Genomic DNA, 14,558 nt, shown 5'->3' on the forward strand with positions numbered 1-14,558 from the left:
TGGATTTCACCCAATATGCTTTTTCCTTTTGCTGATTTTGCTTTATTTCCCTTCACTGTAATAAATCATAGCTGTAAGTACACTAAATTCTGAGTCCTGTGAGCCCTCCTAGTGAAGTACTGACCTTCAACACACTAATGCTCAGACATGTTACATAAATATAAGATGATAAAAGATTACTTCTAAATAGTACAGTGAATGAGGCCAGGCGTGGTGGCTCATGCCTGTAATCCCGCACTTTGGGAGGCTGAGGGAGGTGAATCACTTGAGGTCAGGTGTTCAAGATCAGCCTGGCCAACATGGTGAAACTCCATCTCTACTGAAAATACAAAACATCAGCTAGGCATGGTGGTGTGTGCCTGTAATCCCAGTTAGTTGGGAGGCTGAGGCAGGAGAATAGCTTGAACCCAGGAGGCAGAGGTTGCAAGATCACACCACTGCACTCCAGCCTGAGCAACAGAACTAGACTCTGTCTCAATAATAATAAATAAGTAAATAGTATACTGAATAAAATCAATTGTCCCTAACATTAAAAAGAGAAAAAGGTCCACATCCTAATTTGTTGCTAAAACTTTCTCTATGTAAAAAAGTTTAAGGAAGGAGAATCACTTGCGAATAGGTGTTTGAGACTAGCCTGGTCAAGAAAACAAGACCCTGTCTCTAAAAAAAAAAGTTTTAAAGCATTTGAAGCTCAAAAATATCCTCACACAATAAAAGTACATTTCCTTATTTATAATTAATAAAGCTAACGTATATTGTTTAATATGAGCTAAGCACTGTGTTAAATGCTTTTATATATATTGTGTTATCTAATCCTCACAACAGGACTAAGAAGTAGAACCTGTGATCATCTCCATACATACATATATACATATACATATACATATACATATACATATACATGTTTTTGTTCACAGTTCCTGGCTCGTAACTCCCATAGCCTTTGTTACAGTCTTATTATGTTAGGATGCTTTAGGCCTCAGAAAACAGAATCTATCTTTGACTTTCTCTTCTTTCACCTGCTCCTTCTCCCCACAGCAGAACTCTAATTGTCCCTGCTGTTCTCTGACCTATCTTGTCTGGCTGTAGGTCGTAAGACCCCCGTTTCAGAAGGGGTCTTGCCCTATATCCTGGAAGGAATGCTGCACAGAGAAGCCAAGAAGAATCTGAGCAGACAGGCCTTGCTGGGTTTTCCCACTCAGTCTATTAGTATTAGTTTGTATCTTTTTTGTCCAATCACATTTCCAACAGGATTGTCCATGCTTCAGTCATGCTTATCCAATGAAGTCTCCATAAAGGCTCGAGGATGGGGTACAAAGAGCTTCTGGACAGCTGAACATATGGAAATTTCTGGAGGAACTTCCTAGATAGCACACCCGGCGAGGACATGGAAGCTCTCTGCCCCTTCCCATACTTCGTAGTATGCATCTCTTCCTTTGTATCCTAATTTTTTTTTTTTTTTTTTTTTTGAGACAGGGTCTCACTTCTATTGCCCAGGCTGGAGGGTAGCGGTACAATCATGGCTCACTGCAGTCTTGACTTCTGGTTCAGGTGATTCTCCCACCTCAGCCTCCCAAATAGCTGAGACTAACGATGCAGGCCATGACGCTTGGCTAATTTTTTGTATTTTTAGTAGAGACAGGGTTTCTCTATGCTGCCCAGGCTCTCTGTAGTATCTTTTATAATAAACCGGAAAACATGTTTCCCTCAGTTTTGTGAGCTACTCTAGCTTAATCCACCCCAAGGAAACGGTGGTAGGATTCCCCATGTGTAGCTGGTCAGTCAGAAGCACAGGTAAAACAATCCAGGGTTGCAACTGGCATTGGAAGTAGGGGCCACTCTTGCAAGACTAAGCCCTAAACCTGAGGGATCTGACCCTATCTCCAAGTAGACAGTGTCAGAATTGAATTAGAGAATACCCAGCTGGTGTTTGCTGCAGAACTGATTGCTTGCTTGTTGGTGGGAGAATTCTCCACACATCTGGTCCCAGAAGTCTTTTGTGTTGATTGTCATGATTGAGAGCAAAAACTACTTTTCCATTCATATATCTCTTATTAGGTACAATATAAATCATTAAAAGACAGGTTTGCTGAAAATACTTTAAAGAAAGCCCAGTGCAACTCCTGGCACATAGTAGTGACAAAACTTTCCAAGAGAATGCATAGAACGAGATAACTATCTCGTTCTTTCCAAATGGCTGCATTATGCTACACTTCCTTTTTAATAATGCAGCAAAATATATTTAAACATTACCTCTAATGTAGGTCATTCAAGCTGTATGCTATTATAAGCAACAATGCAATGAATATACACATTATCTTTTACATTTTTGCCAATCTGTTAGATGAAAACTGGTATTTTTTTTTATTTATATTTCTCTGATTATTAGGGACATCAGGCACATTTCATGTTCACTGGCCATTATTTCTTTTATGTATTTTCTATTCATATCCCTTGACTATATTTCTACTGGATTGTCTTATTCTTTTGCAGAAGCTTTTCATACACGAATAGGAGTCTTTTCTCTTTTATATTAGCTGTAAAATTTTCTCCTAGGTTGTCATTTATTTTTTAAATTTGACGATGGCGTCTTTACCATCATTTTACAATTGGTTTTGAGTCTTATTCTGTTCACCCTGGCTGCAGTGCAGCAGCACGATCTCAGCTCACTGCATCCTCTGCTTCCCAGGTTCAAGTAATTCTTATGCCTCAGCCTCCCGAGTAGCTGGGATTACAGGCGTGTGCCACCATGCCCGGCTAAATTTTGTATTTTTAGTAGAGATGGGGTTTCACCATGTTGGCCAGGCTGGTCTTGAACTCCTGACCTCAAGTGGTCTGCCCACTTCAGTCTCCCAAAGTGCTGGCATGAACCACAGTGCCCGGTCATTTTTACAATTTTTATGTTACTGAAATATAACAATCTTTTCCTCTATGGCTTCTGTCTTTTGTGTCATGTTTAGAAAGTTCCTCTCTAACCCAAGACCTAAGAAACGTTCTCCAAATCTTCATGTTTTTTTTGGCTTTGTTTTCCTTATACATCTTCAAAAGTAAAGTATGTTTGTGAACGGTGTCATATAAGAATCTAAATTTTTAATGTTAAAGTTATTGATGGATTAAAAAATACATATAGCAGTCATAAATTCATAAGGTAACTAGTTATGAGAAGATAGAAACAATCTGAAATGTCACATTTTCATGCACTATGTATACAAACACGCACACAGGGAATCTTTTTGGACTCTACTTAGTTTCATTAATCTGTTTGTTTGGTCTTGAGCTAATACAACATAGTTCATTTGGAGAAAATTCACCTCAGAAGATAAGCTTCATGAGGGCAACCTACCTATCCCTTAGAGATGACTAAATGAGTTAATACATGAAAGCAATTGGAACAATTCCTGGCATATAATAAGAGTTCTCCAAATGGTTATTATTAAAGCCCAGCTCTACCATCATACTACATTTTAAGACCATCTTTGGTGGCTGCTTTTTTTTTTTTTTTAAGATGGTGTCTCACTCTGTTGCCCAGGCTGGAATGCAATAGTGCTATCTCAGCTCACTGCAACCTCCGCCTCCCAGGTTCAAGTGATTCTCCTGCCTCAGCCCCCCAAGTAGCTGGGATTACAGGCGCGTGCCACCACGCCCAGCTAATTTTTGTATTTTTAGTAGAGACGGGGTTTCACTATCTTGGCCAGGCTATTCTTGAGTTCCTGAACTTGTGATCCACCCGCCTTGGCCTCCCAAAGTGCTGGGATTACAGGCATGAGCCACTGCACCCAGCTGGTTGCCTTCTTATATCTTTGGTTCACAACTATATTTCTAGTGGCTAGAGTAGTGCCTGGCATGTAGCAGAATTTACTAAATAAATGTTGAAAGAATGAATTAATGCACAAACATCAAGCATTCTGAGCCTTAATTTCTTGACTTTCTGGTTTTCCCGTTGTTACAATACAGAAAGCTCAGATTTCTGGTTGGAAGCTTCTCTAAAGTAAAATAGGCTCAAAACTGTGCCCTCCTGGATACCATAATAAAAATCACTAAATCATTACTGTGATTATCAAACGTGTAGAGCAGTATGGTGGATGTAGGGGACACAAAGATTCTACACAAGACATACTCTCTGCTATTGTTCTGGTTGGGAAAGAAAATTATGTATATGTACATGTGTACATACACACATTAAAATAATATACTTAAGAATATCAGGTATATAAGATGATATAGATAAGAATACAGGCCATAAAGTCAGAGGACTGGGCGTCTCTGAACCACTTTTCTTAGCTGTAAACAAAATAGCAATTCCTACCTCCTAGAATGATTCCAGATTTAGAAGAGAAGGCAGCCACCAAAGATGGTCTTAAAATGTAGTATAATTCTAGACCTGGGCCTTAAATAATAACCATTTGGAGACCTCTTACTATGCACCAGAAATTGGTCTAATTGCTTTCATGTATTAACTCATTTAATGATTCCAACAATTCTAAGGAACAGGTACTATTATTTTTTCCTCAATTTGAACAATGAGCATACTTAAACTCTAGAGAATGTAATTAGCTGACACAAAGCCACACTATTAGGTATGAAGAGGGATTCAAACTAGAGCCACCATCTGGATTAAAGCACTTAACTACAATATGAAACAGCCTCAGTACCCCTTCAAAGGGCAGGAATTACAGACAGGTTGAAGGAGACATAGTCACCTACCCGATAATCAATTGACAAGTGTCCCTAAGGCAGAAGTGAGGGAGTGCAGTTTGATTACGTAATTACTCTAAAAAACCACCTGTTATGGAAACCGTCTGTAAACTTTCTCTTGAGTGTTTCTCCTCTAATTCAACACTTCTCCCCATCTTTACATTAAATTCATGAACTTTCACACAAAAAGGTAATTATTTATCGATTTTAATGCTACTACCCTGTTGCCAGGCCACCGGTTCCGCCCAGCCTTGATTCTTTGGGAATCACGTCCCTGTTGCCCCGCCAGTTACTGCCTCCACCGATCACTGTGAGGAAAATAAAAGGAAATTCAGTGCGATCCTGTTGCGTCTGATCCTAAATGCCTGCAGTTCCTATCTCCGAATCCTTTTCCCCCTCCTCTCCACCCCCCAAAACATCCCCGTCTCCAGTCCTAAGACCACAGGGAACTTCCTCTGGTACAAAAAGGTCAGAAAATGGTAACCGAGGTAACAGCCTCGCTCCCAGTCAGGTCCAAGGACCGAAATTCTGGGCCCGCGGGATTCCTTTACTCCAGATTCTAGACCCGGCTTTCGCGCTACCAGGCCTTGGACAAGACACTAGGCCCTGTGCCCGGACACTGCCCTTCCGCAGGCCTCAGTTTTCACACCAGATCTCCACAGAATGGGCGTGAGGGCAGGCCGATTCTCCCGGTAAGAGCTCTCACACGCCGGCTGACTTGGTCCAGGAGCCTGGGGTCTTGGGCTCCGGGTAGGCGCTCTGGGACCCTCTCCTTCCCCAGCCACCACTTCAGACCAGTTACCTCATCCTCGCTTCGCGTTCTTCCACTAAAGAACCCGGCACCCACGCCGCACCACAGCGCCGCGGCCTTCCCGGGGCAGCTTGCGTCGCGACGCGGGAAGGGGCCTGGAAGCGGGACTAGGGCCTCGGAGCCAAGGGGCGGAGCGTCCTTTGTGAAGAAGCCAATAAGAACGCGAGACGCGCTCGGTGGGGCGGTGCGCGTCGGGCGCGGGGTGGAGTCTGTGGTGACTGGGCTGGCCAGATCAAGTGCAGTTGCTTTAGGCTGAGGTGGCAGATAGTGAATGCCAGTGGCGGAGGCAAAGTCAGAGCAGAAGAGTAATGATGAATAGCGCAGCGGGATTCCCACACCTAGACCGTCGCGAGCGGATTCTCAAGTTAGGCGAGAGTTTCGAGAAGCAGCCGCGCTGCGCCTTCCACACTGTGCGCTGTGAGTGAGGATGGCCCGGGGATAGAGGGGGAGCCTCCCGGGATGGGAGTAAAGAGGCACAAACCCCTCTGTGTTTTGTTCCCACAGTCCGGGGGGCGGGGAGGAAGGACGGGGGCCAGCGCGGTCCTCTATCCTGCGGAGTCTTAGGGGGTCGGTGGAAGGAATCAGAGTCGAGCAAATGTGGGTAAACCCTGGGAAGAGAGCGTTGATATCAACAGATAGGAAGGGAAAGTGTGGAAAAAGTCTGCAGAGGTGACTGTGGAGACCGATATGACAGGTGGATGATGCAAGGGTGGACAGGAAAATATTAAGGTGACAGATGGGAAGGGACTAAGGACCTAATGCCGGGAAGTTGAATGCCTTAAGGCTGGTGGGGCAATATTCTCTGTTTTCTTCACTTTTTCTTACCTCTGGCAGATTAGGGTTCTTAATCAGTGCGTTCTTTGCAAGGGGAGAAGTTCTCAACCATCCCAATGATCTATCTCTTTGGACCCCAGATTTCACTGAGTTATCAAATACTGATTATCAAAGTATTCGACGATGTGTTATTAATTTCTTTATTTGGAAGATGTTTACCTCCCTATGATTTCTATCCTTTGGTTTTTTTTTAGTGCAAACTTGTTTTAATAAAGTATTCTTTAGTGGAACTAGTTTTAATAAATTATTCTCTTTTATGTTGTTGAAGTAGAAAAATGAGCTCTTTTGCTTTATCAGTTGGATGACATAGATTCCAGGAAGGAAAATATAGCGATAAGTTTTTATGCGTAAGACATACATTTTTTGCATAACAGCTGTCATAGAATTGTAGAGCGGGAAGGAAACTTCGAAATCACTGAATCATAACCTCTCATTTTTCTGTGGTAAAAATGTAAAGTAAGTATTTTTTCACTTCCTTCCCCTAGCCTTGCCCTTCCTTAATAGCTCATCTTTCCACCTTTCTCAGTCATTCTGTCCTCAGGTTGTTTAGAGACCTTTATGGTTTTTACTCTTAAATATTCCATGGTTCAATCAAAACAACTAATTAAAACCTACATTCTCCCAAAAGTTTAAGTTGTAGACAATTTAGTTATAGTTACTCAGAGTAAAGGTATGAAGAACCACTGGTTTTAACCTTGCAAGAATATATTTACTAAAAGGATTTTATTAAGCAAAATTAGCATCCACTTGGTAGAATAAATGGGGGAGATATTTGTGAACAGAAAATCTTCAACCGTGTTCCTTGTTTATTCTTCTTTATCATATACTCTCTCATCCAGAGCTCCCCACAGTGAAATAGTGCTGTGCTGGCTCTGCAGTTTCTCTCTCTCTTCAGTCCCAATTTCCAGAAGTGTGTTATGGGTCTTTACCTGGTTTCTCCATGACTTTTTCTCAAATAGTGTCTCCTCTCTCCTCTTCCTTCTCATATATGCAATAGTCTTAGTATTAGTTTTTCAAGTTACAAGGGTTTAAGATTATAAAAATTTGCTTAAGAATATATATCTGTATGATTTGGGTATGTATTCTCTTATTTAGGCCACAAACCCCAAATTAAATGAATTAAAAAATTGCCTTTGAAAATAATCTTGCAGGTGCTTCAAAGCCTTTCATTTATAAAGGTTCTTAAAATGCCAGTATCCTGAAATTCAGAGTATTAGATGATCCAGCTACAAGAATGAAAATAAACAAAACAACAATAATGATAATAATAAATAAACACAGATGTTTCAATACACAGTCCTGTGGAAGACAGGACTATTAGATTTTCAGTTCTTATTTTTTGTTGTTGTTGTCGTCGAAGCAGGTGTAGTAATGGCACAGAATCATTTTAGATTTATATAAATATAACTGGTCATTATTCTTGAGGACAGTTTCATTTCTAATGTAATCCTCACTTTTAAGAACTCAGAGTGAGGGATGAAAACTATGGAATAGTATGAAGCTGATGTTCAGACAGATAAGGTGGACCTAATTTATAACCAACCTTCAAGCAAATGTCATGTGGGAGAAAGTAATATTCTGTCTTTATTTATAGGAGCAATTCTACCTATCTGACATAAAACTTCAGGCAAATCTGGATGTGAATCCTGGCCTCCACCACCTATATATGTAATGTGATTTTGGGAATATTCTCTAAGCTCTCAGCCTCAGTTTTCTTATGGCTCAATGATAATAATAATATTTATATTTCATGGTTTTTGTAAGGATTAAATAAGATAGCATAAACAACCTGGCACAATATGTGCCACAGGGTAGAGAATAAATAGTAGTCGCCATTAATATGGAAGAGTTATATTCATATGTGTATGAGGGGTGCTAATGAATGTAATTTAGTCAGACTTTGAAACAGCATTTATCAGGATTTAGCAATAAAAACTATCAAAAAGGTAGTCTGGCATGTGGTAGGAGGGGCATGGTATGCTCTATCAATGATAAGCTAAATGCTTAGCAACAGATGCTTTACTGGGTAGAAGAGTTTCAATAACAGGACTCACTAGAATCAATTTTGAATTGGGAGTAGTACTAGTTTTACAATTTATATCCAGATAAGGGAATGAATTGTGAAATCCTAAGTTTGTAAATGATGCCACTTTTTTGTGTCCTTAAATGATAAGTGAATGAGTAGTAGTGTGGGTTTTGGAGTTGGTTGAATTCATTCAAATCCCAGAAAATAAACTGATAATAATAATTGTGGATTCTTATGAAATATTGACATTATGTGATGCTACAGCCAAAATAGTCAGAAAAGCAATAAACATTGGCAGAAAAAATGTTAAATACAAAGTAGAAAATTATTTTCTACTCTTCATGCAATATAGTAAATAATTCCATTGTACACCTGAAGAAAATAGCATAGATGAAAGACATCCAGAGAGAATAAATAAATGGTAAAGTTGGTGGTAGGATTTTCAAACCAAGGAGAACTGAGAAGCGAACTATTTAGTCTAGAATCATAGCAACTTAGAAGAGAATACATTTGACATTTAGAAGCATACAGAAAGCATAAACATGAGAATATTCAACAAATTCTTTAATTCTAGAACTAAACTACTTGAAACTCAGAAGTTTAATACTTTAAAAAAAGTTCAACCCATAATTTTGTTGTGAAGATTAAAATTGATAGTATATTGTAAAGAAAAAAATTACTTCATAAACACTAAAACAGAGGTTGTAGATTAATAGCATATAGACTGAGCTTGACTTTAGAAAAGCCTTGTTTGGTCCACACCGTTGTTGTTTTATCTTGAGTTAGTTGCAAACACCTAACATTCAGGACCATTTATGTAAAAATCTAGATTTTCAGCTTATCTTTAAAAGTCAGATGGTAAGCTGGCAATCTTGAGCCCATATCTTCCCTTGGCAACAGTTGGCTGGAGCAGAGTTGTGAGATTGGGCTTATTTGTCCTCTGTGTCACTATGATTCCCATTGGTCGGCTTCACTGCCTGGGTTACCTTGCTGGCCTCTCTAAAGCATCATTTAGCTGTAGTTAAATGACAACCATACCTTCCAGTATTTTCCTTTGTGTCACTGTGAGAAAAATATTAGAAGTTAGAGAGCTATAGTTTTATTTGGAATGTCATTTATAAGGTTTTAAATATTTATCATAGAAAATTCTTTATTGTCAAATATTAATAATGGATGCTATCAGAACAGAAGTATATTAGTGAAAAGTATGCAAGAAAAATGGCAGTCTACCCTAAAGAGATTAAGAGTTTTGAAGCAGAGATGAATCTGACCCACAGAAAATAATTAGAAAACAAGCATTTTACACATAATTTAACACCTTATATATATATACTTAAAATAAGTTTAGAAGTGATTCACAGAAGGGTGAACATTATGAACCTGAATGAACTACAAGATCTCTTGTATATCTATTACATTAAAGGCACTGTGCTAGAGCCACTATCTGGAGGAATTAAAATATGAGTCACTGTGCTTTAAAAAATTACAATCTAATAGGACATGTCCACAAAAAGGTAAATAATAGGCCAGGCATGGTGGCTCACACCTGTAATCCCAGCACTTTGGGAGGCTGAGGCGGGTGGATCAGGAGGTCAAGAGTTCAAGACCAGCCTGGCCAACATGGTGAAACTTCATCTCTACTAAAAATGCAAAAATTAGCCAGGCGTGGTGGCAGGTGCCTGTAATCCCAGCTACTCAGGAGGCTGAGGCAGAAAATTGCTTGAACCCAGGAGGCAGAGATTGCCATGAGCTGAGATTGTGCCACTGCACTCCAGCCTGTGGGACAGAGTGAGAGAGACTCTGTCTCAAAAAAAAAAAAAAAAAGAAAAAGAAAAAAGAAAGTTGAGGATCAACAAAGTCCGCTAGTATGGGCACCCACATAGGGCATGATGATAACTTATTTATAAATAGTGAAAGATTTTATGTGGCAGTTACTTCATTTCTACTGTATATATCCATATAAAATGACTTTGGTTCTTATTTTAGATTCACAAATGGTATTTGCTAGCCCAAACTAAAGTTTTTTTTCTCTCTTTGTTGACATTGATATATCTTGGCCAACCTCTCATCTTTTTAGTCTAACTGGATTTACTAGTTCTTTTTTCTAGCTTTAGAAAACATTAGTTGCATGATCTTGGGCAAGGAACGTAATTTTTTTCCACCCTCACTTCCCTTATCTGTAAGATAGGGATATTCACTACTTTTCAGGATTGGTGCGAAGCTTCAAAGTAAAAATCATCAGGAAAAACATTTAAAATTGATCAGCATGTAATAGCTGTTATTATTGTTGTTTTGTTCATGTCTGTGTTCATTCTCTTAGATTTTCTGGCTTCTCTCCTACTTTATCTCTGTGATACTTACTCAAGTTCAGTTCTATTAATTTTTTTCCCCTCAATAGCACTGTCCTTTCAACAATTGGCGTTAACAATTATTTCCTTCAGTGTAAACCCTCTTTCAAGCATCTAAAGCTTAACACTTTAATTATACCTTTCACTTTTCTCACCTTGCCACTACTAACAAACTCCTCAATTTATTTTCAGTCTAACCTTTATCCTTTGATTCTTCAGTTATACTTTCTAGGGATACATTGTAAATCAAAACTCTTACACATTTTTCATATTGCTTATGTTATTTTTATATCTGTATCTTAAAATCTATGAATAAGCATCAAGATTTTAAGAGATAGTTGTAACATCTATTCAGTTTTGAATTAAAGCACCATGAAGAATAAACTATATTATAAAAATATTTTCTGGAAATTGTTTATATTCATTTACATTTACATTTATTTAAGGAATAGATTTAATTTTTTTGATAGTTGTTATGAGAAGTAAATATGAAGTGTTAAGCATGGTGCCTGGCATGTAGTAAGTGTTCCATAAATGTCAGCTATTTTAATTGTCATTGTGAAGCAGGGCCAGCCTTTGTTTATTGACAGAGCAATAATTTGATGAGTGTTGGAAGATTCTCCTTTCCCAAGATTTGCTAATTGTAGTTCCCTAAATTCCACTTATAAATATCTATTACTTTGGATTTAGACTTTTTGCCTTTGGGGCCTTTTTGTTAATATGAAGATGAATCTTTTGGAACAACACGTAATAACTGGAAGGGGCCTCTGTGAAGCTGGTAATGTTCTATTTCTTCATTTGGTTGGTGGTTACATGTGTCACTTTGTAAAAGTCAAAGCTTAATTTTTGTTCTCTTTTGCATGATACAATATTTTAATAAGGAGTTAATATAAATATATTGTGGGGAGCTATATATCAGAATTATGAGTCATTGATGTATATTGATATGAATTAGTTTTAAATGACTTTAGTTACTTAGAGGTTTTTAAGATTGTTTAACATATGGAATATCTTAGTACCCTGAATTCCTTCTAGATGATAGATTGTAATGGCATCATTTGAACTATGATTTGACTCAAAATTAATTTTTATTTTAAGGTCTTCTAAAGTGACAGAGTTGGTTAAATTATAATCATTTAGTGGCATATATATTCATGAAAAAACTGTCAAACTAGAAAGATTACTTTTTCTTAAGTTTCTTCATTAATATGTACTGTATTTGCTATATATTCATTCATTTTGTTCTGCTAGAATAACAGACAAGTGGTAGTAGGCACCAAAGGTGCTTTAAAAAAATTTCACAGGCCAAAATTCATGAACTAAGTCAACAGCCGTTAAAAATAACATAAAACAGCCAAGTGCAGTGGCTCACACCTGTAAACCCAGCACTTTGGGCAGCTGAGGCTGGCAGATCACTTGAAGTTGGGAGTTCGAGACCAGTTTGACCAACATGGAGAAACCTCATCTCTACTAAAAAAAAAAAAAAAAAAAAAATTAGCTGGGTATAGTGGTGAATGCCTGTAATCCCAGCTACTCAGGAGGCTGAGGCAGGAGAATTGCTTGAACCTGGGAGGTGGAGGTTGCGGTGAGCCGAGATTGTGCCACTGTACTGCAGCCTGGGCAACAAGAGCGAAACTCCATCAAAAACAAAAAACAAAACAAAACAAAACAAAAAAATGATAAGAAAGAAAAATTTATAGAGAAAAAGGACTGAAAATTGAAAACATTCTACTTGCATCAGCTTTGTAGCAAGTTGTGAAAACATGGACATTATTTAGTTTTTAGCAGTAGAATATGTCAGTCAGCTTCATCTTGGTCTAAACAGGATTCTAAGAGAGCATGAATGTGAGTGATTCTGTTTTACAGTATAGCTATTGCTTTTTTCTCAGAATTATGCACACAGAAATAAACTAGATTGTATTTTGTTTGTTCATTTGTAATATGAAGACTTTAAACAATTTTAATTACAAAGCTCTTGAAAAATGGTTTATCATTCTAAAACATGCTCATAATTTTTATATCCAAATATTGTTATATCTTATAAAAATTGGTATTTGTATCTATTTTTAGATGACTTCAAACCTGCTTCTATTGACACTTCTTGTGAAGGATACCTTGAGGTCGGTGAAGGTGAACAGGTGACCATAACTCTGCCAAATATAGAAGTGAGTATTTCTACATATTTAAAATGATAATTTTTGTGGGATTCTCAGTAAATTTAAATGAAAATAATTGCACAATTCATGAAGTGATAATTGGTTAAAGTAATTAATAAGCACAGCAAAGCAAAAGCCATATTTTAAACTAAGCAAAAAAAAAAAAAACTCAAAATACTTTAGTCCATTTAATAGTTCCAAGAACTATCATAGCAAGTGATTTGAAAAAAATTAGAGGTCTAACCAAATATTTATTAAATTCCTATTATAAGCCAGATTGTATACACTGACCTTAGGATAATAACATATCCCTTGCCTTCTAGTCCTAATCTTTTACAGCAGACAGACACATAAGCATCTAGTGTTATAAGTTAGAGCATACACAAAATTCTGTGTAACCACATAAGAAGCAAATACTCTGCCTGCTGGAATCTTGAAAAGCTTCATTAAGCAAGCAATATTTCAGCTGAGCCTTTAAAGGACAAGTAAGATTTTATTGGGTAGACAAAGAGTAGAATATCTAGGCAAACCAAACAGTATGTGAAAGGCTCTGATGCTGAAAGAACAAAGAGTTTGTGGAATAAGTGACTTTACATAGTAAATCATAGTATAACGAAAAATGGGCCAGGCATGGTGGCTCACACCTATAATCCCAGCACTTTCAGAGGCCGAGGTGGGTGGATCCCTGAGGTCAGGAGTTCAAAACCAGCCTGGCCAACATAGTGAAACTCCATCTCTACTACAAATCCGAAAATTAGCCGAGTCTGGTGGCATGCACCTGTAATCCCAAGCTACTCAGGAGGCTGAAACAGGAGAATCACTTGAACCCAGGAGGCGGAGGTTGCAGTGAGCTGAGATCACGTCACTGCACTCCAGCCTGGGTGACAGAGCAAGACTCCATCTCAAAAAAAAAAAAAGAAAAGAAAAAGAAAAATGATTGATAGCAACAGAGACTAGAAAAGTAGGTCAGGATCAAATTATGAAGGATATTTTATGTTGTAATGTAGAATTTGGACTCTTTCTCATAGGTATTATAAAACCATTAGAAATTTTAATATAGAGAGGTACCATGATTATATTTGTTAGATTAGAAAATCTTTCTTTTTACACTCCTCAAACTATAGCTGAAACTCCAATGATTAGAATTCTAATGATTAGATTGTGTTTTTGAAAGAATTTCAGCCATAGTTTAAGCAATGGTTTTAAAAAGAAAGAGACTTTGTCAGGGAGGCCCTAACCAAAAGTTTTGTCCATTTAAAAATTTCCATATGTATCCAAGTAACGGTACCAAATACTATTTGCATACAAATACAAGTTATTTGTTGTATACTCTGGTTTTCTGAGTCCTTGAGTTAGAAATTTCTGAGTATCCAGCTTAAGTTTTTCTTTTCTTTTATACTGACTTTGTCTAGTCTCAGAAAAAAATCGAGACTGTAACTTTATATTTTAATATATAAAGAAAATGCTGGATTTTTTTGAGATTTTTTTCTTTGTTTTGTTTAATTTTTGTAATAGGAGTGGTTTTGTGCTAGTCCATCCACATTCTCCTTTATGCATTAATGAGATGGCTTACTATGGTTATAGGTATAGCAAGTAAACTCTCTGTCCTCTCATCTGCTATCTTTTTCTAATTTTTATCAGTTAACCATTTATTGAGAGCCCACTGGTATGTCATACTGTATCAGTTA

General features: G+C 37.7%; 2 protein-coding genes across 3 annotated transcripts in view; one reads left to right on the forward strand and one right to left on the reverse strand.

Moving 5' to 3' along the window:
• Positions 1-5,584, reverse strand: part of IQCB1 (IQ motif containing B1) — an 80,776-nt gene extending 75,192 nt beyond the window's left edge. Inside the window, exons 1-2 of the mRNA XM_064374689.1 lie at positions 5,498-5,584; positions 4,916-5,003 (exon numbers count right to left, since the gene is read on the reverse strand). The gene's annotated coding sequence lies outside the window, so the exon portion shown is untranslated. The remainder of the gene's footprint in view (positions 1-4,915; positions 5,004-5,497) is intronic.
• Positions 5,585-5,740: 156 nt separating this feature from the next.
• The window catches only part of EAF2 (ELL associated factor 2), a 35,549-nt gene continuing 26,731 nt past the window's right edge, over positions 5,741-14,558 (forward strand). For both annotated transcript variants that reach the window (XM_012476215.2, XM_021673983.2), the window contains exons 1-2: positions 5,741-5,923; positions 12,785-12,879. In XM_012476215.2, coding sequence (XP_012331638.1) covers positions 5,815-5,923; positions 12,785-12,879 — 204 coding nt within the window. In that variant the 5' untranslated portion in view covers positions 5,741-5,814. The remainder of the gene's footprint in view (positions 5,924-12,784; positions 12,880-14,558) is intronic.

This window comes from Aotus nancymaae, unplaced genomic scaffold (genome assembly GCF_030222135.1).
Source record: "Aotus nancymaae isolate 86718 unplaced genomic scaffold, 86718_ANA_hifiasm-v0.15.2.pri h1tg000011l, whole genome shotgun sequence".
NCBI classification, from domain to species: Eukaryota; Metazoa; Chordata; class Mammalia; order Primates; family Aotidae; genus Aotus; species Aotus nancymaae.